General features: G+C 41.1%; 1 protein-coding gene across 3 annotated transcripts in view; it reads left to right on the top strand.

The window, feature by feature from the left end:
* The window catches only part of sergef (secretion regulating guanine nucleotide exchange factor), a 392,241-nt gene that overhangs the window by 283,896 nt on the left and 82,478 nt on the right, over window positions 1–25,867 (top strand). For all 3 annotated transcript variants that reach the window (XM_039753309.1, XM_039753318.1, XM_039753335.1), the window contains one exon: window positions 11,385–11,421. In XM_039753309.1, coding sequence (XP_039609243.1) covers window positions 11,385–11,421 — 37 coding nt within the window. The remainder of the gene's footprint in view (window positions 1–11,384; window positions 11,422–25,867) is intronic.

Genomic DNA, 25,867 nt, shown 5'->3' on the forward strand with positions numbered 1-25,867 from the left:
AAAAAAGTTTTTGTAATTTGTGTTTCAAGTTCATGTCTGTCTGCCTTCTGTTGGGTTACCTGTACTTATTCGTTTTGTCCTGGATCTTTCGTGGTTGGGGTCTGGACTGTCTGCCGTCTGCCTGTGTACACGAGGACTGTAAGTGGATTCATGGCCATCCTGCGAAGAAAGGAGCGCTCCTGAACCTGTCCATCCATCTTCACCATTTCAGGAACTACCGGTGGGACAATCTTTACATTCCCATTCAATGTGCGGGTCTCTGGACTATCTATCTTTATTTATTTGTTTTTTGTATAGTCCAAAATCACACAAGAAGTGCCGCAGTGGGCTTTAACAAGTCCTGCCTCTTGACAGCTCCCCAGCCTTGACTCACTAAGAAGACAAGAAAAAACACCCAAAAAAACCCATGTAGAGAAAAAAATGGAAGAAACCTTTGGAATGGCAGTTCAAAGAGAGACCCCTTTCCAGGTAGGTTAGGCGTGCAGTGGGTGTCAGAAAGAAGCGGGTCAATACAATACAGTATAATACACAGAACAAAACAAATCCTCAATACAGTATAAAAATAAAATTTAATGTATAATCACCGTAAGGGGAACAGGGGGTGGTATCGTTGTTTTCATTACATTCTTTATTTGCTGTTTGATTATCAGTTTGCTTTGTTTTTGTCTCTGTTTGTGAGTGCATGCGGCTCGGGCCAAGGCTGGGTGCGTCCCTGGAATCACTACCATAAAAATAAATAAATCGCCGTCTTCTTGACAGTGTGAATCTTAGCGGCATCGGATAGCTAAAGTGTAATTCATGTCTTCTTGCTGTTGATTGACTGCTGCTCTGTGACGCATCTCCAGCTGTGTGTTCTCATGTTTTCCGTTTTCTTTTTGTTATAGCCCCAAGATGCCACCTAAACGCTCTACACCTTCTAAGGCTTCTGACAAAAAAAAAAGGAGCTTGCACACATATAGCAGTAACATTGGTATTTTACATTCTAGCACTGCGGGAGACTTAGCAGTGCAGTACTGAACAGTATACGGGTATACCTTTACATCCTTTTTTTGGTAAAGAATTAAGCTGAATTTGAAATGAAATTAAAGTGTTTTGGGGGGAAAATTTAGGGTTTAAACTATAAAAATGGGCATTTTTTTGAACCACATCCAAAATTTGCGGTTTTTCACAATTCGCGGATGCTTTATGAACGTAACCCCAGTGAATTTCAGGGGTATACTATATATATATATATATATATATATATATATATAGTCACGCATGCGTAGTAGGAGACATGGATGGACCCTTAACCACATCGAAAGGCGTTAGCCCGGCAGGGGAGTGGCGGGGTACTAACCTTTCTCCTTTGTTTTCCAGAACTAAAGGCGCTCTGCCATAGGACCTTTCCGCAGTATGTCGACTTCCGCCCTTCCTCCGCCATCTTCCCTGACGTCAGCAGTCCCGTCATCCCTCACGCTTCCTTCCCAGCATTCCTTCACTTCCGGCTCCTCCTTTATAAAATGGCCACCGGCGTCGTGCAGATGAACGTGTTTTTGTTTTCTCTGTTTGACCTAATTTATTTACCGAATTGTGGATTGTCGATAATATACGGGGCCAGAAAACCCCAAACCTTTTTGCTGCCTAGTTCTGAGTCTTTTACTATATATATATATATATATATATATATATATATATAAAATACCAAAATACCAGCTTATGCAGCGGAGAAGTAGTGTGTTAAAGATGCAATGAAAAAGAAAAGGAAACATTTTGAAAATAACGTAACATGATTGTCAATGTAATTGTTTTGTCACTGTTGTGAGTGATGAGTGTTGTTGTCATATATATATTGTCACGCACGAGCGATTAGGAGGCCATGGACTGATTGAGAACACCTGGGAAAACATTCGCGCCAGGGAATGGCGGGTACTAACTTTCTCCCTCTGCTTCCTTATAGAAAAAGAGACCTTCCAGCACCATAGGCCTGGTTTGACGCAGTCGGTACTTCCGCCCTTCCTCCGCCATCTTGCCCTGACGTCATTCTTCCCATCCTCCCTAGCGGTCCTTCCCAGCTGTCCTCCACTTCCGGCTCCACCCCTATAAAATGGCCGCGACGCCAGGAGACGGCGTCGCGTTATGAACTGTTTAGTTTATGCTTTTGACCTCTTTCTTTTCTGTACAAAATTTCTGTACAATATACGGGGCCGGAAACCCCAACCCTTATTGCTGTCTCCTCGGTCCTTTTACAAGTGGCGTAGTCGGCAGGATCCAGAGATCCCGAGATGACGGAGGGACAGGACCTCAACACTGTATTACAAGCCATGAATGACCAGCTCCAGGCGCTGCAGCTCGCGCAAGCCGCCACCACCCGGGAGCTGGAGGCCACGACGGCCAGGTTAGTAGAAGGCCAACGGGCGAGACCAGACCGCCCAGGCAGCCGCCTCCTCCTTTAGTCCCGATGGGCCCTTCGGAGGACGTCGGCGCTACCTGGGCATGTTTGAGAGGACGGCCACCCGAACGCAGTGGCAGCGGTCCGAGTGGGCGTCCATCCTGGCGCCATATCTGAAGGGACCAGCTGCGGCCTATTATGACCTCCCTGAGGAGGAGGCGCTAATTACGACCTCCTCAAGCCCGAAATACTGGCCCGCTACGGCATTAGCCCGGGCCAGCAGGCGGCCGAATGGCGGAACTGGGTCTTTGACCCTGAAAAGCCTGCTCGCGCCCAGGCGTTCGAGTTCTGGGGCAAGATGGGGCGCTGGCTACGGCCAGAGGGACCCGACGGGCGGAAAGTGGTCGAGCGGGTGGCCTGTGAAGGCCTGGTCAATGCCATGCCCAGTTCCCTCGCCCAGCAGGTCCGGGGACACGCCTACCAAAACATGTCGGGCCTCCTCGACGTCCTGGAGCGTCAGTTGGCGGTCCTCCGACTTGGGGGGTCAGAAAAGCCTGCTCGCGGGAACCGGCAGGGGCGGGCGGCCACCCGAGCCCTCTCGGCGCTGCAGAAGCGCCAGCCAGAGCCAGAGAGAAGCGGGACCGCCGCTGTTTCAAGTGTGGCGAGACCGCCACCTACTACCAACCTGCCCCCACAACATCGCCCGGAGCCTATGGACTGTACCTGGACATCGCCGGAGAGGTATTGTATCCCGCCGCATCCCTTGGCGAGTCGAACACGGAGTGGTGTTGCTAAATGGGCACGCCGTGGTAGCTTTGTTTGATTCCGCAGCAACATTACCATTGTTGCCGCCGCTTTGTCTTACCGCAACAGTGGTTAAACCAGCGCTTGTTGGTCACTTGTGTGCATGGGGGACTAGGTCATATCGTTCCGCTCACTGCTATGTCACCTGGAAGGGGGAACCAACCCAAATGACGGTCGCTGTGTTACCTGAACCCCCCTTCCCAGTGATTTTGGGACAAGACTGGTCTAAAAGAATCAGCGGTAAGCCATTCGCCGCTCCCGGGGCCTTGTTGGATCTAGTGATGAGGGGAAAAGGCACCCTCCCGCGGTCTCCACGCCGCGTGCACAAGGGCAGGCCCTAGCGGCGCTGGTGTTTCGGGGGACTTTTCCCTGGCCACGGACCTTGACCCGGAAGACTCCGCCGGGGAAGGGACTAGCCAGGGAACTCTTCCCAGGCCCAGGCCACAAGACCCTCTCGGCGCCTGGACCATCAGTTTCGGTCCACGCCGCCTCCTTTAAGAGGGAACAGTGGAATGATGATTCCCTGCGCTTTGCCGGAATGCGTTGTTCTGCCTAACAGCTCACCAGCGGACGGTTCCACACCGCGAACCCTTCTTTGTCCTGAAAATGATCTGTTGTACCGGTGGCTACCCATGAGGGCGAGGTGCGGAAGTTGTTGCTAATTCCGCGTACCTTCCGGCGGGAGATATGCGAGTTGGCCCACGCTCACCTCCTAGGCGCCACCTCGGGGCGAAAAACGCTGGAGAGAATTAAGCTCGGTTTTACTGGCCTGGGATCAATGAGGAGGTCCGGCGTTCTGTCAATCCTGTCCGGAGTGCCAGACCCGCCAGATTCCTAGGAGGGACCGTGCTCCTCTAGTCCCTATACCCCTAGTCGATGTACCCTTTGAAAGAATAGGGGTCGATCTGGTAGGACCCCTGGAGCCCTCAACCCGTGGCCATAGATATATCCTAGTCATGGTGGACTATGCCACCCGGTACCCAGAGGCGGTTCCCCTGCGCTCCGCTAATACTAAAAGCATCGCACGGGAACTGGTTAATTTGTTTTCAGCGTGGGCATACCCAAGGAGGTCCTCACGGACCAGGGTACGCCCTTACATCGGATACGTTCAGGGAGGTAGCCAAATTACTGCAGATAAAGCACCTGAAAGCGTCTGTCTATCACCCGCAAACTGACGGGCTGGTGGAACGCTTTACCCAGACGCTTAAGCAGATGCTCTCAAGGTAGTCAGCGCGGACGGCAGGAACTGGGACCAGCTCCTCCCGCTCGTGCTTTTTGCTTACCGGGAGGTACCCCAGGCCTCTACTGGCTTCTCCCCTTTGAATTGTTATATGGTCGACAACCCCGGGAATCCTCGACATCCTAAAAGAAGGCTGGGAGGCGAGGCTCTTCCTTCCTCTAACATTTTGGAGTACGTAGCGCAACTGCGCGACCGACTCACAAAGATCAGGCCCCTCCTAAAAGAACACGTGACTCGTGCGCAAGCAGCGCAGGCCCGGTGTTACAACCGCAACTCCGTCCTCAGGGAGTTCCGCCTGGGGGACCGAGTTATGGTGCTCGTCCCGGCCTCCCACTTTCGAAGCTGCTCGCTCACTGGCAAGGGCCTTACGAGGTTAAGGAGAGGAAAGGGGCTCGTCGACTATTTGGTGAAACAGCCCAATCGTCGACCGAGCGAGAGGATCTATCATGTCAACCTGTTAAAGCCCTGGAGGGATAGAGAGGAGCTTCCCAGCTCCCATAGGTCGCTCTCCCTTTTCACGAGCACAACTGCCCTTAACCTCGGAGAAGAGCTGACCCCAAGCAGCGGCAGGAGTTAGCCCAGACCCTCCGAGCCATCCCCGAGGTGGTGAGCGAGTCACCCGGCGGACCTCGCTGATTGCCCACGATATAGTCACGGACCCGGTGTAATCGTCCGGGAGAGGCCCTACAGACTCCCGGAGGCAAAACGCAGAGGTCGAACTGGAGGTGAAACGTATGTTGGACATGGACATAATTGAAGAGAGCCATAGTCCCTGGTCCAGCCCTATTGTCCTCGTCTCCAAGCCAGACGGCTCCTGGAGGTTCTGTAACGACTTTAGACGTCTGAATCAGATCTCCAAGTTCGATGCCTACCCCATGCCCCGCATTGACGACCTCCTTGGCGGCTGGAGTGCGGCTCGATATTTGACTACCCTTGACATGACAAAGGGTATTGGCAAATTCCTTTAACGGCATCCGCAAAGGAAAAACGGCCTTTAGCACCCCTAGCGGGCACTGGCAGTACAAGGTCCTCCCATTTGGGCTGCACGGGGCCCGGCGACCTTCCAACGTCTGGTAGACAGAGTGCTGAAGCCCCATCAGTCCTATAGTGCCGCCTACCTGGATGGCGTTGTCATCTATTCCGCACCTGGGAGGAGCATCTACTGCAGGTCGCGCTGTCCTCCTAACACTGGCTAAAGCCGGCCTCCGCATAAACCCCCGGAAGTGTTTTTTTGGATTAAAGGAGGCCAAATATTTAGGCTACCTCGTGGGACAAGGACAGGTGCGCCACAGGCTCCAAAGTTAAAGACATCTTAGAATGGCCCGTCCGAATACCAAGAAACAGGTGCAGGCTTTCTTGGGGCTTGCGGGTTACTACCGCCGGTTTGTTCCCGCTTCTCCAAAGAGCAGCACCCTTGACTAACCTGACAAAAGGGCGCCCCTGGCGTGGTGTGGACCGACAAGCAGAACACGCGCTTCAGTGACCTAAAGAAGGCCCTAACGCCGGCACCTGTGTTACGGACGCCCGATTTTGGGCTCCGTTTATTCTCCAGACCGACGCTTCGGACACAGGCCTGGGCGCCGTGTTGAGCCAAAGCGTCGATGGTGTCGAGCACCCTGTGATGTACCTTAGCGGAAACTGATGGACCGGGAGACCGGTATGCGGCGGTGGAGAGGGAGGCCTTGGCCATTAAGTGGGCAGTGACCCACCTCCGTTACTACCTGCTGGGTCGCAATTCGCTCTGGTGACTGACCACGCTGCACTTCAGTGGATGTCCCTGCACAAAGAGTCGAATCCGCGGTCACTAGGTGGTTTCTGGACTTGCAGCCGTATAAGTTCACTGTCACTTATCGGCGGGCACCCTTCAAGCCAATGCCGATGCTCTCTCGTATTCACGACCTCTCGGTTAGGTCCGCCCGACCTGACGGTCCTGGGCTAAGGGGGGGATCGTGTCACGCACGAGCGATTAGGAGGCCGCGGACTGATTCGAGAACACCTGGGAAAACATTCGCGCCAGGGAATGGCGGGTACTAACTTTCTCCCTCTGCTTCCTTATAGAAAAAGAGACCTTCCAGCACCATAGGCCTGGTTTGACCGCAGTGCGGTACTTCCGCCCTTCCTCCGCCATCTTGCCCTGACGCCATTCTTCCCATCCTCCCTAGCGGTCCTTCCCAGCTGTCCTCCACTTCCGGCTCCACCCCTATAAAATGGCCGCGACGCCAGGAGACGGCGTCGCGTTATGAACTGTTTAGTTTATGCTTTTGACCTCTTTCTTTTCTGTACAAAATTTCTGTACAATATACGGGGCCGGAAACCCCAACCCTTATTGCTGTCTCCTCGGTCCTTTTACAATATATATATATATATATTACACACACACACATAAACATATATATATACATATCTATACATATACACATATATACATACATATATATATCTACATATATACACATACATATACATACACACACACATATATAAACATATATACATATACATACATATCTACATATATACACGCACAGCTATTTCGTATCAGTGCAATACGCTGCTTGTTAAAACGGATAACTCCCGCTCTTATGTGCAAGTCTGCATGGATATTATGAACTATCGTATTTGTTCAAGTTCTATTTAAATTTTAAATAGAAGGAATTTTTATTCAGTCGACAGAAATATCTTTGGTAGGAATGGTAAAAACAGACAGGAATATTATTCCTGAATAAATCAACTCAAACCTTAAATAACTTATAATATTTTGCTCTCCATAAAAATATATCCTGTCTAAATTATACAAGTTAGAAATAAAGTAAACATTAAAAGAACAAACATTCAAATTTCTTTACTCTTATGTAATTTTATATAAAAAATAAACTTAGATTTTAAATATCCCAAAAGATTTTGCTCTCCATAAAATATATCCTGTCAAAATTATACAAATTCAAATATGAACATGCTGCATAACAAAACCTGGAAATATAAATAAAATGTGTTCCTTTCAGCAATAACAAATCAAATCATTCAGTTGTCTTTGCTCATATGTCATTTTAGAGCTGGACGCCTGGCATCTTTTTTGGCAACAAATTCGTTTTATGTTTGGTGTGAGGTTCTGTGTTGTGGAGATTCTCAGGATGGATTGCAGGTGCTCATCAGTGAGGCGACTCCTGTGTGCTGTTTTGTTAGTCTTTATCACTGAGAAGAGCTTCTCACACAGATATGTGCTACCAAACATGCACAAGGTTCGAGCCGCATGAGACGGACTTTTTGTTCTTCAAAGTCACCAAAGCGCCGTGCAAACTCAGTGCGCCAGTTTATCAGCAAAGTGCGTGCATTTGGGAACACCGTAGTGACGACTTGGTTCAAGATTACTTGGCAACAGGGAAAGTAGGGCAAGTTGCACTGGTGCATTTGTGTCTCCCATAAAAGTAACTTCACTTGAAATCACTTCACAGCTGAAGCGCTGCATTATGGGATCTGTAGTTTATTGTGGTACCAGCGCTTCATATACCCGGGCCATTAATAACAATAATACAGTATATAAAATGATCTCGCGGGCCGGATATAATTACACGCCGGGTCGGATGTAGCCCGTGGCCCTTGAGTTTGACAAATATGGACTAAATAGAACTTGAAAAGATATATTTTTTGAAATGTGATTGCGCAATTCAGATAGAGTTGACGCGCACTACAGCCTGCATCCTCCTCGCTCTTACTTTTTTACCGTTCATCTAATGAATACACTGAGTATGGCTTTACCAAAACAATCATTGATGGCGAATAAAGTATCCATTATTCGAATATGTAGATCGGGGTATATATATACATATATATATATACCCGCGTATCGCAGCGGAGAAGTAGTGTGTTAAAAAAGCTAGAAAAAGAAAAGGGAACATTTTAAAAATAACGTAACATGACTGTCAATATACAGTATTTGTTTTGTGAGTGTTACTGAGTGTTGCTGTCATCAAGGATTTGATTATCATTATTTCTTTCAATCAGGTTCGTATTTGTAGGATGTGAGTGTTCAAGTTACATTCCGTGTTTGTCAATCGTTGTAAAGATGACAGGTTTCTTTCATCGATTCGTTTCTTACTGCATCAATAAACAGCTCGTCTTTTCTTTATCTGAGACCTGACACACTGCATGCACAGGTTTTTTTTACACTGTCTTCCTTTAGCGGGACATTGACTTTTTCCACCGTGTGCTTTGTTTCCGCTTATCAGACGCTTCATATTTTTTGCTGCCTTTTCAATTGTGTAATTCGGTTTTTGTTCAGCGCTCTTTAGAACTGTTGCCTTTTATCTGTGCACTGCGTCAGTTCACGTGAGCCGCTCGGTGTACATGCATCGAAGGTTCCCAGCTGTGCTGGTGCCATCTCGTGCTATGTCCATGGCTGTATTTAATGTTACCTTAGTCCTGGCACTTAAAACTTTCTCTCGCAGTTTCGCTGAGTTTGTGTCAAACACCACCCTGACCATCTCATCTTCCTCTCCATAAGCACAGTCCTTCAACCGTGAATATTTACCCGTGGCAGTTTGCTATTGGATTGCCGCTGGACGGACGGCCTTATATGGGCAGGCACTAAATTACAAACGCCAGCGTCAGCCTGTCTATGAACTTAATTTAAAGTGTAGGTTTACATCGTGCTTCGTTTCCGAGGTAGCAGAACTCATGAATATGGTTGTATATGTCACTCGCTCGCTTCTTATTGTTTTGTTGCCTTCTCAATTATATAATGCATGTTTTCTTCAGCGCTTTTTTGAGGTCTTCCTGGTTTTCTATGTACTGCGTGATTACGAGGCGCGGATGATGTCACACGAAACTCCTTACGGCGTTGAAGCTCATCTCCATTACAGTAAATGGAGAAAACTGCTTCCAGTTATGACCATTATGCGTAGAATTTCGATATAAAACCTGCCCAACTTTTGTAAGGAAGCTGTAAGGAATGAACCTGCCAAATTTCAGCCTTCCACCCACACGGAAGTTGGAGAATTAGTGATGAGTCAGTGAGTGAGTGAGTGAGTGAGGGCTTTGCCTTTTATTAGTATATATATATATATATATATATATTGTATATATATATATATATATATATATATATATATATATATATGTGAAAGGCGCTATATAGGCGCCTGACCCGACACAGATAAACACGGAGGCACGTATAAAAAGTACAATGACTTATTATTGTTTCTTCAGCTGTGGGACACGTCTTCCCTGTGCCACACAGTCCCAAAGCACAATAACACAACCAACAATCCTTCTCTTCCACCACTCCTGCTCAAGCTTAGTCCTCCTCCTCCCGACCCTGGCTCCTCGAGTGGTGGTGGCTGGCCCTTTTTATAACCCACCCGGATGTGTTCCAGGTGCTTGACCACCTGGTCCTAATTGCACCTCCGGGTGGGGCTGAAGATTCATCCAGCCAGGCTGCTGAGTCTATGCAGCTCCCCCTAGCGGCCATCCGAGCCCCCAACCAGGCTGTGGAGGACTCCATCTCCCATGGAGCCCTGCGGCTGGTTGGGGAATCACCGTCAGCCATGGAGGCTGCCACCAAGCGTCCCGGGTGAGGTACTGGAGTGCCCATGGTGGCTCCCCTGGAACATAAGCAGCAGGGGCATGGGACCCGGCTGTCCTTCACAGTGTGTGTATATATATATATATATATATATATATATATATATATATATATATATATATATATATATATATATATATATATATACACACACAGTATATCCATCCATCCATTTTCCAACCAACTGAATCCGAACACAGGGTCACGGGGGTCTGCTGGAGCCAATCCCAGTCAACACAGGACACAAGGCAGAAACTAATCCTGGGCAGGGTGCCAACCCACCGCAGGACACACACAAACACACCCACACACCAAGCACACACTAGGGCCAATTTAGAATCGCCAAATATACAGTATATATATATTATACAATTTCAGATTTTCAGGATCATTAATATATATAGAATCACACAGCTTATTTGGAAAGGGCAGGAAAACAAATTATTTCCATGACCCACACTACTAATTAAAGGCATTTATTCAGCATTTTTTTTTTGTGTGTTTAGAAATGTTTGCTAAAAAACTATTAAGACTGCCTTCCCATGGTATCATTTATCGACAGTACTTGAACAGTAGCAATATAAAAATAATAAGCAACAGAGTTATTAACATTGCTGCCTCACAATATCATGGACTACCTTATATACCCATTTATAACACTATTGAATTTTTGGTTTCAGTTCACATTTTTTTATAAGTTTTATCAGGGTATTCTGGTTTTTGTCTCTAGATTGGCATACTACATTGGTGAGTGTGGGTATTTATATCAGTGAATGTGCCTTTTGATGTGCTGTTGAGAGGTTCTTGCTTCCCATGAAACTGAAAAGGCTGATTAAATAATTCATAGTTAATAAGAGCAAAATAAATAGTGATTACCTTTAGATTAATTTAAGGCTTTTTACGTGTTCTAAAACAATGGGGACAAGGAGTTCACAGCAATGCTTTGTTTAGTTCTGTTGCAGATGACTGAGTTAAAATCATGACAACCCGTTGATACTGATTTATAAAGTCTCCCTATGTCCCAGTGAATTTTCTTCAGGTTGTTCTGTTTCTTCTTATACCTAAAATACTTGCAGGTTAGGGTGATTGGCCCATCTTAAATGATACTGTATAAATGTCTGAGTGTGCCCTGTGGTGAGCTGGCATCACTTCTAGGGTACGTCCTTCACTTAGCACACATTTCCCCTAAATGAATGAACTTGTGCGCTAACTTGTCTAACTAGTGCTAGTTTTGTAGTCTCAAATATGTATATTTAAAATATGGAGCCAGTATTGATAGTAATAAAAATAAAGCAGTACTGTTGAAAAAGTCAAGAAAACTATGCAAAGGTGCATTTCTTTTTGAGGAAACAAATGTATATTATTTACTGCTGTTTATTATTTTGCAGATTACTTGTGGATCTGAGCACAGCCTGGCTGCTGTTGGTAAGTGTTATTTTTTATGATAGCATTTAATTGTAAGAAGAATATTTGTTATATTATTTTAGGTTTATGCATTTTATAAATCAAAGGAAAATGGGTCAAGTAAAGCATAATAATGATACCCCTATTATCACAGCTTTATGGATGAAGGACTCTGTCGTCATATTAGACGGCCTAGCACAGACTCTACAATAGAATGCCTAGGCTTAGGTCCCAAGAACTGACCTTGGCATTTGACTTTGTGTTATAACTGATTGTTGATCCAATACCCAAAGGTTTATTTTTTCAGGGATGCTGCTGACTGTAAATTTAGTATTCCTCTCCTCCTTTCCTATGGAAATACATTGTTAGATTCTATTTATATTAACCAGTTTGGAGCTGCTTTGTTTTACTGTGTGTTTAAACAATTCTGTGTCTTTATGTGTATTATTTATTTAAATGGTATTTTGTAAAGTCTGTAATTGAATTTACTTTGAACTTCTGGGTCAACACCCAGACCATTATAAAAAATTAAACTGAATTGATGCAGATTATGATGTAGATTATGACTTAACTTAGATTGTGTCGTAATGTTTTACTTTAATTTGAGTAAAGTAGATTCAAACAGTTTTTTCTTCAATGTAGAATTGCCTCATATTTTATTTTTCAGAAAGCACATGGTTCAATATTGTGGCAAATGTCACAGTTTAGTAGCACATACTGGTTGCCGCAGTGGGGTGTATTACATTTCAAAAACAGTTATGACACATTCAAAGCTGCCTAGATTCATTCGTCCATCTGTTATTATACCTCAAATGATATTTTTACTTATTTGGCACTAGAGGATATTAATTTCTTCATTTATACTTGCTTCTTTCTTGATAATGTTATTTTTTTTTTTCTTTTACCATTAATCGGTGCCACAGATATTTCAAACAATATAAGTTTAAAAAAGTAAGACTAGCATAGAAAGGGCAGTAAACTAGGAGACTTCCAGCAGGAAGCTAAGTTTAGCAGCATTTGTTCCAACTGAGAATAGCATTTGCTGAACAGGAGAAAGAGAGGTTGCATGAAAGTCCAAAACAAGAAATATTTATGGGTATTTTCTAGAAAAGTATAAGCGAGGGAAACTTTAATACACTACACCAGAAAACCACAACCATGAACATTCTGAGAACATCTGCAGAAAGGTACCTAGGGACAGGGAAAGAAAGGAAGCACAAAGGACTAGCCAAAAGCTCATAACAAAACATTTGTGTTCAGTTAATAATGAGCAATGTACTAATGTAAATTGGGTATGTGGTGATTAGGATAAAATAATATTGTTAAAAACACACAAACAATGCTGAAAGAGTAAAAGTTGCATTCCCAAACCAGCTAAACTGATAACGGTCTAAGAGTGGCTTTTTGTAGGTTTGCATTTAATACTGAGACAAGCTTTATTTCGGTGACAAAGACCAAAAAAAGGATAACAAAGCAAAACGGTTAACTTTAAGACCAGATCTAATTTGGAGATAAATGAAATAAGAAGAGGATGGAATAGAGAACACAGACTTCAGTAACTGGAATGTTCAGCACTTTAAATCTTAATAAATGTTACCAAGTGTGGCAAAACCATACTGCTTCCAGGCTGTCAAAGAAATAGGACCTATCCCTATAAGCAAGACTAGATTATGAAAAATGATAGTATAGGAATGTAGGCTTGGGTAGGGGCTTAAATGTTTCTCCAACCTTACATCATATAGTAAATGCATGTGTAACTAGTGAATGCAATTTTAATTATAGCAGTTTCAATTTCAGCAACTGTAGGACTGAGTGAAATCTGGTAGAAAAACAGTTTGTCTTCAATTGGAATCCAAGATTGAGGAAGATTGGCAGGTTCCATCCAGCATCAAATTGATTTACGCATAAAGGCCCAATGATACAGTTCTAAGTCTGCCAAGGCAACACCCCATTCCAACCTGTCATTTACCAGTGACTTTAGACTCAAATTAAAGTGGAAGAAGAGGGTGTATGCTGTTAAAAAAATTATACCCAGGTGGTGTTCATTTTAATAGTAACCAATTTGGACCAAAAAGATAGAGGCCAGGTAGAAAGAGTCTTTTTGGATTTTTTGAAAACTTGTTTATTGTTTAATGAGTCAATATAATAGAGAAAAGGGGAGATATTGATACCTAGGAATATAATAGGGGCGTTGGGATCCACTCACAGACCACAAGCTAAACACCCCCTCATACCCTCAGCAACAACTCTTCCATTAGCAACCCAAAATTTTCCTAGATGGTGTACCAACCAAGGAGCGGCTGAGCCCTAACATGCTTAGGTTCAGGTCAATTACCTATTCTGAAGTGCAGATGGTATTGCTGCTGGCTCAATACCAAGAATTAGTTCTTAATTAATAAGATTAAAGAATTGATTACATAATAAAGAGCAGAAGGAAGATTCATTTGAAGTGGGAGCCTTGGTCACTCAGAGTGCACGTTTCCAGCCACCAGATTCTTGCTTTAAAATCAATGGTACAATACTTAGCTTTGCAGTTTTCAGCATCCATGTTGGGTTGTTTCTGGACATAGGAAAATATACCATAAGCCATAATGGCTAGAAAATTCTAATTCACATATTTTTTAAATAGCATCTATGTTTTGGCCACTTACAAAACAAACATTGTAGATTCAGACTCAAAACATTTGTTTAACTCTTGACAATCTTATCCAACAGGATACAATTCTAATGAAGCATTACATAACTAAGAGGTTCAGAGAACAAGTTATTTTTGAAAGATGATTCACATGCCTGATTTTACATGTTTTCTGTGTTTTAAAGATTTTTGTAAAATGTTTTTATATTAATAAAAAAACAAAATCATTGTAGCAGATTTATTTGCTGACTGTAGAAGTTGTATTTATAGCTGTTTTACATTTATAGGTATCATTTTCAAATGTATTTATGTTCAATGTCAGGGTGAATCTAGTCAAAATTGTGGTATGGAACAAAATTCAAATTCAGTTACTGGAACCTGAAAAAATAGTATATTTAAGTAGAGCTGAATAATGCAGTCAAGGAGGTAGCACATTTCCTCATCTTTGGGTACTTTTCCTCTGTGAGTAAGTTCCAAAACTGTCCAAGAGCCCCAGACTTCAGCTGAATGTCATCCTGTAGTGTCAAAATCTCATCCTCCACTGTAGAGGAGTTTTAGGTGAAACAGTGTTGCAATTTTTGATGCGGGTGAATCACTCTCAACATCTTCCCTAAATGGATAGCACTTAAATGTAGCGATTGGCTCAAGTAAAGCTGAGTCTTGAAACCGTCTGTCAAAGTCTGACGGGTAATTTTCAATCTGCGCTGTGTAGCAAATGCTGTCAAGTTGTGCACACGCCTTCCATTGCATCTCCAGCTCTGACGTGAGGTTTTGGATGTTTTCCCAAATCAAGGCGCTGCAGCTTTGAGGACAGATGTTGCATTTTTTGTTTGAAAGCATTAACTGAGCTAATCATATTGCAGCTGTAAATTAAGCTCATTCAACGTTTTGGTCAGAACGGAAAAAATGGCAAGTCTAGCGGCCATTGATCGTTATTATGTTGCTTGTATTCTGCATGTTTAATAACAAGGAATAACTTCTTTTTCTCCGGCCAGAGGTCTTGAAATCTCAGTAGGAATTTCTCCCTAACCATCTGTCTCAACGAAGGACTCTTTTATCATCTCTACATCTTGGAAGGACTTCTTATGCTTAGTGATCGAGTGACTCACCTGGAATGATGCTTCAATGTGTCTGCCTTTGCTTTTGAATTCAGCCGAGTGAAAAATGACGGCTGTCCGATTAACTGCGATTTTAGTTCCCTCTCCTTTCCCTTTCTCAGATTGCTTTTTGGAAGTCAGTTTCGTAGTTTTTATGAACAGTTCGAAAGTGCCTTTCCACATTTTCCTTCCTTGGAATAGCAATGATAGATTTACAGATCAGACAAACACACTTCGATTGTGACATTGTGAGTAAAAAATCCTCTTCCAATTCCACATCCAGCCCATACCCTCCCCAAACAATTTTTTTTTAAATCCCTTCTTTAGTCGATATAAATTGGAAGGCTAACTAGATCACAGCCAGAGTTTTGCAGTAGCTCACGCTTATGATCGTGCATGCGGGATGACCAGTGTGTTAGAAAAAAAGAGATCTCAGACTGGCCACCCTGTATGTCAATCAAGTGGCAAATGGCATAGGGAGGATATATAGACTAACGTTTAAAAAAAGTTTTTTTTGAATGCAATGTGATCTACCTGCACTAACTTTCCAATCTACTGGTCGATCACGATCAACGTATTGGGCACCCCCTGGTATACAGTATACAGTTCATCTGCTTTTTCTACACAATGGACAATTTTAATTAATTATTAAATCTTAAGAGCTCCCTTCCAAAGGTTTACACTACAAATTCAGCAGCCACATAGCACTTAATTTCAAAGGCTAGGGCTATTCCATTGTCTGAATAAAATGTCAACTGGGTATCTGACAAATAACTAGCAGTTCTGTGTACTTCAGATAACACATTTTAGTACAGGCAATATGACTTCTTGATTTCTGGATCACTTTTCTCTGTCCCGGGAGAAACTTGTCAAAACTTTGATAAAATCTTGCATTGACTTCTGTAGGTACCCCTTCTAATCTGTCATCACAGCTCCAAATGATTCAAAACTCTGCTGCAAGAGTTCTTACATAGACCCGTAACAGGGAGAACATAACACCCATCCTCCTCTGCCTGCACTTGCCCCCTGTGTCTTATAGGATTGAATATAAAGTTCTACTATTAACCTATAATGCAAAAAATCAATTACCCCTCTGAGATTAATATAGTGTAGTAAGCTTTAAATGGTCTTGCACCAGCCTACATAAGTAACCTTCTCCATCACTGTACTGCTGTTCACCCACTAAGGTTCACTGATTATGGCAATCCTCTTGTGCCCCAAACTAACCTGCGCTCTGTGGGTGACAGAGCCTTCAGCTGTTTAGTACCCAGACTTTGGAATGACATCCCTAAATTAATGAGGTCAGCTGACTCAATTATTAGTATTTAAGACTCCTTGGATATCTTAGTTACTCAGGCTAATCCTTTCCCATATGGGAAGCCTAACCTTTCTCTGACTGGGACCCAGTCTATGTTACCTGCTAGAAAGTTAGAAGCAATCCAAATGAAAATACACCTGTGGAGAAAAGGACAAAGAAAAACACTACACTGCTAAATATGTCTATTATCATAAATCTTTTCTGCAACCACAGTAATTAATAAAAATCTAAATTGGGATTTTGATACTACAAACCTTAAGCTCACCAATAATCAAGACCAAGGTGCAGTCCTCAAGTTGAGAATCGGAGAACCTAGCCAGAAAACTGGAAATAACAAACCTGTCTTAGAGTTGAGAGAAGCCCACTGACAAGACAGAAACTAACATACAAAATGCTTCAGCAAGGAACTGAAACTAGTCATAATATTCAGCACACCTGAGCAAATATTGGTAATTGGAAGCCCTGTCCAATTATCCATATTGGAAAATTGCAAATGTGACTCTAGTTTACAAGAAGGTAGACAAAATGAATGCTGGTAATTATAGACCAGTAGGACTTAATTCTATAACATGCCAAATTATGGAAACTATAATAAGAAATAAACTAGAATGGTATAAATTGAAATGCCATAATAAATAAAAGCCAGCATGTATTTAGAAGAGGAAGATCCCAACAAACCGATATATTTGATTTTTTTTATCAAGCTACCAGAATATTTGACAAAAGCAAAGAATGCAACATAATTTAATTAGACTTCCAAAAAGCCTTCTGTATAGTCCCACACTGAAGATTAATTTTGAAACTAGAAGCTGTTGGCATCAGATGTAACATGCAAAGCTGGATCTCAAGTTGGTTAACCAAAAGAAAACAAAGAGTACTGACAACAGGAGAATGCTCAGTGTGGGGAGAGGTCATCATTGGAGCCCCTCAGGAGTGTTTTCTTGGACTGTTACTTTTTTCCATATATTAATTATATTGATTAAGGTGTAGTTAGTAAGCTTGTGAAATTTGCAGATGATGCTAAAATTGAAAGGATAGATAATACTAAGGAGGCAACAAAAACATTTTGAAAAGTCTTTTCCAATCTTCAGAACTCTACAGACACTTGGAAGATGCAATTTCATGGAGAAAGTGCTACACGTGGGCAAATGGAATGTTTAAAGATTTGGATGTCCTGCAGGATGCAGCCATTGAAAAGCGTTTAGGGGTTTATGTTGACACAGCATTTCTCATTGTCTAAGCAATCTACTTAGGCTATTTAAAAAAGCTAAAAAATGTTATATTGTAAAAACTATTGAATATAAGTTGTGGGGCATTATGCTTAGACAATATAATGTAGTAGTGAAGACCGTACCTGAAGTATTGTGAGCAGTTTTGGTCACCATGCTACAAGGCAGACATAGCAGCACTTGAAGATGTGCAGAGGAGATTAACAAGTGTAGCTAGAAGTTTAAGACATGTTCTACTCATCCAGGCTTGGAGAATTAAACCTTTTCATTCTTCAGGAGAGGAGGCCATGTGGGGATCTAATCTAGGTCTTCAAAATTCTCAAAGACAATGATCAAGTACTGTAGATCCAATCAAATTCTCTGGTCTAAATGGCATATCACATACATGAGGACACCAGTGAAAATGAAGGAGAAGTGCATTTAGAAGAACTAAAACTCAAATAATTATTGGAATCTAGAACAAACTGAGTCATTTAGTTGAAGTAGAAACATTGACAACCTCTAAAAAGTACGTGGATGAGATACTAGAACAATTTAGCAATTAGCCAAACAAATGATCTTGACAAACTGATTGGTCTCTTTTTGTTTAATTCATTTAATTACTTCTGTACATTAAGGAGAAAAGGGATACTGATTAACAAATAAAAGAATTATAAAGGAAAACAACCTAAAAGGTAAAACCAGCTACACCATGCCTCAAGCTTCGTTTTAAAGATTAATACATTATTAAGTCTAGAAATACTGAATTTAGATGGTTGCCACAATAGCATACATAGAGAAGAAAACCACTTTTAATAATCATTTGTGGTATTGACACAGTGTTCTATAAATTGTACCTTTATTCAGTCTTCATTTTTATTCATCTAAGGAAAAAAATAATTTGCCTGCTCTTTGCTTTTTTATTTCTTGGATCAAGCAATCTCTTCTCTTATACTTTGTAATTCACTTATCTTTATAAATGCTTTTATCCTTGTAAACACTATACCAGCTTTCTACAGAAAAAAGACACTGCCTGCAGTGTGACTCTTTTTGAGTGGTCAAGCATTCTTTCAGTTGGTGCCCTAGGGAGGCACTTTTTAATGATTTTTTTTTTAAAATTCAGTGCTTATTTGGCATGATGTTTTTATTCTAGTTTTCTTGTTGAAGTGGAGGCTTTGGCCCTTTACTATTTACAATATGCTGAACATCAAGTGTAATTGAGCCTACATAGTCTTAATCAGAAATCTGATCCGTAAAGTGCCCCTTAGTACAGTATTTGTAAGATGGGAGAATCTATTCCCATTTGGTAAATGCTATTTTTGAAGTGTGAATGATGGCTTTTCAAAGTACGTCAGTGTCACTGCTCTTAAAATGTAATGTATGTGTGGAGAATCTCATCAGAACTTTATAAAGGCAAGAAAATATTTTCATATTTATTTAATTGGGAATAATTAAGTCAAATAGTTTTTGGTACTATTAAAATGTGTTGTTTTTTTTTATAACTGCTACCCCTTTTTACATAATAATATACATTAAACAAATAAGCTTGCTTGATCCTCGGTCATACTTTAGTTCATGGTAAACATAGAGGACAACTTAGATATGCATTTGTGATCATCCCTTCCTCTTCACTAAATGTGGATGTGGAGGAACAGACTGCTAAACAATATATAGTTGTCCATTTGGTTCACAGCTATTTAAAATGGTTTAATGCAAGCCATTCATTTTTATCTGTTTACTTATTTCAGGTTGGTATACAAAAGGAATAATACTATTAAACCTATGAATCATCCTATTTAAATTAAGAAAATGCCAGTGACCTGACTTTAATTTCACAAAATATCCTCTGTTTTAACTTCAAGTCTAAAAAATTGGTAGTGATTTATACTTGTATGTATTGTCTAGGATTTCCAGGTAAAAAAGTGAATAACAGGACAGACACATGAGGGAAACTTGCACTGAGGTAGGGGAAGCAAAGGCACATGCTTATGTGGAATGAATGGTAGTCCAAGAAGTTTGGAAACTTACTGTACTATGACAGTTGGGAGCCTGGTCAGAAGGCAGTGCTAATTCCCTTTGGACACTAAAGGAAAGGCAGCCTGGTTGATGCAGAGTATTTATGCCTCTCTTCACAGTAAGAGAGAGAGGAGGGTCTTGGAGTGTGAGGAATTGATAAGATACATGATGGTAGTACCATGTAATGCCAATTTAATGGGAGGGTTACCTTACTGTAAGGTGCCAACACATAGTCCCACACTGGCCATTTAGACTGGCAGCCACTGCCCTTAAGGCTAAGTCAAAGTAACTTTTATGCTAGGGCAAATTTTTGTTTAAACTATCATTAAACTAAAAAAATCAAAATTGCTTATTGTGGAACTGAGCAGAGCCTCTTTAGAATTTGGGAAGATTTTATTATTGTTGTTCTAAAATATGTCTGACAAGTTCCAGACTCTGTAACTAATGAACTCTTATTGTTTTATTTAGTAATAGGCTATATAACACAGTGGGTCTCTTTTTTTATTACTAATTAGCTCTCTGTTCTGGGTGAGGCTGGTGGTTTTAGGAGAGTTTATGATTACTAACCTTAATTGTTTCTGTAATGTCTGTGATTGATTGTAATTCTGGTGTTTTAAATCCTGTTGTAGTGAAACATATGTTTTATTGTTAAAAAACTTTCTGTAATGAATTCATTTTAAAAAAAAAAAAGCCTTAAAATAGCATTTATCCTAGAATTCCCCAAAACACCTGAAAATTACTCTTGTAAACTACCTTAATTGACTATAAACATTCCCACCAGTTACTTACATCGTAATGAAAGTTTATTATGCTAGCAAATTCAGTGTATTTATTGGTTATATGTTTCTCTCATGTTTTTTTAGCTCTGTAATAAGTGGGGTTTGTGAATGAATAAATGAGTGACGTACTGCAGTACATGTTTTTGAAACACCTACATATTCTTTGACTGTTTCCTTGATGGTGTAATACTGAAAGTCTCCTTTAGGACCTACTTGTGTATAGCTTTCTACAGCAGATACTACATTTAGGTCCATAAATATTTGGACAGAGACAACTTTTTTTCTAATTTTGGTTCTGTACATTACCACAATGAATTTTAAATGAAACAACTCAGTTGCAGCTGAAGTGCAGACTTTCAGCTTTAATTCAGTGCGTTGAACAAAAAGATTGCATAAAAATGTGAGGCAACTAAAGCATTTTTAACACAATCCCTTCATTTCAGGGGCTCAAAAGTAATTGGACAATTGACTCAAAGGCTATTTCATGGGCAAGTCCGTCGTTATGTTATTATCAATTAAGTAGATAAAAGGCCTGGAGTTGATTTGAGGTGTGGTGCTTGCATGTGGAAAATTTTGCTGTGAACAGACAACATGCGGTCAAAGGAGCTCTCCTTGCTGGTGAAAGAAGCCATCCTTAAGCTGCAAAAACAGAAAAAACACATCCGAGAAATGCTACAATATTACCAGGGGCAAAATCTACAGTGTGGTACATCCTGAGAAAGAAAGCAAGCACTGGTGAACTCAGCAACGCAAAAAGACCTGGACATCCACGGAAGACAATAGTGGTGGATGATCGCAGAATCGTTTCCATGGTGAAGAGAAACCCCTTCACAACAGCCAACCAAGTGAACAACACTCTCCAGGGGGTAGGCCTATCGATATCCAAGTCTACCATAAAGAGAAGACTGTATGCAAGTAAATACAGAGGGTGCACTGCAAGGTGCAAGCCACTCATAATCCTCAAGAATAGAAAGGCTAGATTGGACTTTGCTAAAGAACATCTAAAAAAAGCCAGCACCGTTCTGGAAAAACATTTTTTGGACAGATGAAACCAAGATCAACCTCTACCAGAATGATGGCAAGAAAAAAGTATGGAGAAGGCGTGGAACAGCTCATTATCCAAAGCATACCACATCATGTATGAAACACGGTGGAGGCAGTGTGATGGCTTGGGCGTGCATGGCTGCCAGTGGCACTGGGACACTAGTGTTTATTGATAATGTGACACAGAACAGAAGCAGCCGAATGAATTCTGAGGTGTTCAGAGACATACTGTCTGCTCAAATCCAGCTAAATGCAGTCGAATTGATTGGGCGGCGTTTCATGATACAGATGGACAATGACCCAAAACATACAGCCAAAGCAACTCAGGAGTTTATTAAAGCAAAGAAGTGGAAAATTCTTAAATTAATTAAGTCAGTAATTAACCCAATTGAGCATGCATTTCACTTGTTTAAGACTAAACTTCGGACAGAAAGGCCCACAAACAAACAGCAACTGAAAGCCGCTGCAGTAAAGGCCTGGCAGAGCATTAGAAAGGAGGAAACCCAGCATCTGGTGATGTCCATGAGTTCAAGACTTCAGGCTGTCATTGTCAGCAAACGGTTTTCAGCCAAGTATTAGAAATTAAAATTTTTTTATTTCCAGTTATTTAATTTGTCCAATTACTTTTGAGCCCATGAAATAAAGAGACTGTGTTAAAAAATGCTTTAGTTGCCTCACATTTTTATGCAATCTTTTTGTTCAATGCACTGAATTAAAGCTGAAAGTCTGCACTTCAGCTGCATCTGAGTTGTTTCTTTTAAAATTCATTGTAATGTACAGAACCAAAATTAGAAAAAAGTTGTCTCTGTCCAAATATTTATGGGCCTAACTGTAAGTTAGACTCCACTTTTTCCATTTCTGATTTTCTATTTAACAGTTGTTTTAATGGGTTAACATGTTTTATATATAATGGTGTTGCCATTTTACTTTTAAGACTTTTAATAACTGTCTTTCCTATAACCTTACCCATCCACTGAGGAAATGTCCCATTTATCTTATTGATTGTCATGTGTTTAATATAAAATTATCCTGAATTGTTTTAAGCTTTCTGTTTTATTTATCCATTGACTTGCATCATTATGTATTACATCTAGAATTTTATCCCAGTGACCTTTTCTGTAACTCAAAATTTACCTTTTTGAGATTCAATGCTTTTAGGTTTAACTAATTTGCTAAGATTATAATGGTTCCTAACAGTATCCTCTGGACTGTCAACTGTGTCTTATGAGAAAATTTCAATGCAAACTGGAATTCCCCTTTTACTGATATTTTAATATGTAGAGTTAAAATGACCCATCTGAGAATCAATCCTTCTTTACAATGGGGATTCTCCTTTATATTTAAATATGTTATATAATTAATTATCCAAAATATCTTTTGGATATCTTGTAGGCAATCAAATATACAGGAACACTAAGCCTTAAAGAGAAACACCTTTTCACGCCAATTTAATTCATTTTAAGATTTTTGTGTATTTTGTACACATCTGTTATCTAAACACACACACCAGCTTTCAGATTTTTATTTACATTTCTTAAGATTTTGACCCAGTGAATTAAATTTGCCTTGCCCAATTGGCAGCCTAAATTTACCTAAGGTATGCCATTGCTCAATTGTCTCTCTATTTATAAAAAAAAATCTTGGAAGGCTTGAAAGGAGATGATACGTGATCTTCTCGGAAAACAATTTGACGTCCTGCGAGACAAGGCAGTGAGACAAAAGGACAGCTGCTATATATGCTTTTAAATGATCGACGCGAAGCGGGACAAGCAGAACACACAGTTCGGCAGTAGCAGAAGAAAGACAGCAGTTGATCAGACCGCATCTCCTCATTTTGCGTTCCTCCCCCTGAGAACACGAGCAGCAGAGACGCAGAGTTGTTGGAGCATAGCATGCTGGGCGGTAATCGAGTGAAGCGAGATGGGGGCAAACGCCCCTAGTGATATTAAAGAATAGAATCTCTCACATCTTGGCTAAAAGCTTATCCAAGTATCTGGGAATATCTCCAGTTTATACTCCTGGCTGATGACATCCCATATTGTAATCCTTACAAGTGATGCTTGCATTTAAGTGTCTCAAAAACTAAGCTTACCAAGGTAATGGCTTACTTATTTCAGATGTGAATTTAGAGATGGTTTAGTGGATCTTTTTACTCCATCCTTACTTATTTTCCAGGGTTATTCCAGGGGATTTACAAGATCTTGAAGAAATTTTAAGTGATTTGGCACTTCTAATTTTGGAGTTGATATATCTGGATTATGTAAACCTCCAACCCTATGCTTTCTTACAAAGAACGACTGAGCCATCTATTTACACCTGTCTGAGAGAAGATTTTGCTCCACTGACACAATTAGTTTGTATTAATATTTCTCCCAGAGAAACAAATGGAAATGTGCATCCAATCTTTTTTGGTATGCAGACCTCCTGAATTATTGATAAGTAGCCGTGGTACCTGTCAGACAATATAAGAATTTAAAAATCTTTAAATATTTGCTGTCTGTTGTTCTACATGGACTTTCAGCATCTTTCCTCTGTATTTATGTGTGTCTGATCCTCTCTTCAGGCCCGCCGCCAGGGGGGGACAAACTGGACTCTGATCCGGGGTCCTAACGGAAGGGGGACCCTTCATACTTGATTTTTTTTATGCTGATGTTGTGCGCATAGATATATATTCGGACAATTATTCAAGTTACATGTAATAGAAAAGTTAAATCATTTAGCTTACAACAATACAAGTGAGTGTTTTAATAGCCGCACGCTCCACACAAGTAGATATCGTGCTCGTGTCATGTGAAGCACGCTTGTCAAAGGGGGTCGTCAGCGGCACGCTTCTCAAAGACAAAGGAGAGCCAACGCCAACATCCTTGAGCTTGATGTTGAGTAGTATGTCTGTTGTGCAGGGTACGTGGATAATGGATTGACTTCGCCGCTGTAATTGAATACTTCCGTTTCACACACACAGGCTCTGTTCTGTCTCAGACAACAGCAATATTGTTGTGCACTATCGTGGATGTTGACGTGTATGGTGTAGCAGATGTCCGTATCCGTAGTTTGATAATTCCTTTGATTTGGTGTGTGTTGTTGCTTTTAAAGCAGTGACAAGTGTGCATTAGTTTTGTGTGTATCACTAAAGATTCTGGATCACCCGGATTTTTTGAAAACTTTGAAGTTTGATATAGCAAGTTACCATACTCGTACACCATGTAGATAACCCTAATCATTAGTATATATTTAAATGTTCAGATGTAACTCCTATTCATTGCATTGGTATAATTGTACCGTTACATGTTAGATAATAAATAGGCCTATCTCATTAATGTATTGTTTCAATTCCACTATGAGCTTCCGTTAGTACTGGCTTTCCTTCTCGCAGTCAAACTTTTATGTGCGAGAAGGCTTAACTCATCAAGTATGGTATTCATAAATGTAGCATTGTCTCTGTCGGATAAACTACATTTCGATAATTTTGTATACATATTTGAAGGTTTTGGCATGTGGGGACCCGGGGGAAGGCAGAGGGGCCCACACGTACCTAGTTGTCTAGGGGCCAAATATTTCTGGTGGCGGGCCTGCTTTCTTAACCGGCATTCCCTCTTTTGAGTGGGTTCCAGTAAAGCCTCCCTCTCAGACTCTGTCATTGTTTTTGAGGTGCCTTTCTCACCTCCTGTCCAGTCTTATACTTTCCGTCTTTGAAGGCGGCTATCTCGGCATGCATCTTTACTCCTACTCATGTGTCTCACACTTTCTTTTTCTTTGCGTCATTAAAGCCAAATTGACCAGATTGTTCTGAGGGACTAAACACACAGACCTTAGAGTTGTATTGTATTGTAGATTTATTTTTGAAATGACAGAAAAGATTACACTGCTTATTGATTTAGATCCTACAAAATATCTGTAAAAATGTTTTTACAAGTATTTTATAATTTAGTTTTATTTTTAAAACTTTTTCATTTTTTTGTGAGAAAATGTTATTTTTTATTACATTTTAAAAATAGAATAGTGTAAGCACAGAATATTTTGCCAAGTAAACCTGCTATGTGCTTGCCTCTGCTAAGAATCAGATCATGATCATACAGCTCTGAAAATTTGGGTCTAAGTGAGTAACACTATTATCTATAGCAGTTTAAAAGTTCAATGTATCTTTATCTTCTTTGGGTTAAATTACTATAAACCCCTGTTACACAGTTTCCAAAATAATTCCTCTGTCTATAGCACTTAAATTTTTACCTGTTTCCAAACCACAGCTTTGACCAGGTATGTGTTATAATATTCTTTCAGTTAGCATAGATTAGTTTTTAGCCTCAAACTTCAATAGTTCTGCATCACTCTCCATACCTCTTTTCTACAACAGATTACATTTTTCATTTACA

The sequence above is a fragment of the Polypterus senegalus genome, chromosome 1 (assembly GCF_016835505.1).
Source record: "Polypterus senegalus isolate Bchr_013 chromosome 1, ASM1683550v1, whole genome shotgun sequence".
Lineage (NCBI taxonomy): Eukaryota > Metazoa > Chordata > Cladistia > Polypteriformes > Polypteridae > Polypterus > Polypterus senegalus.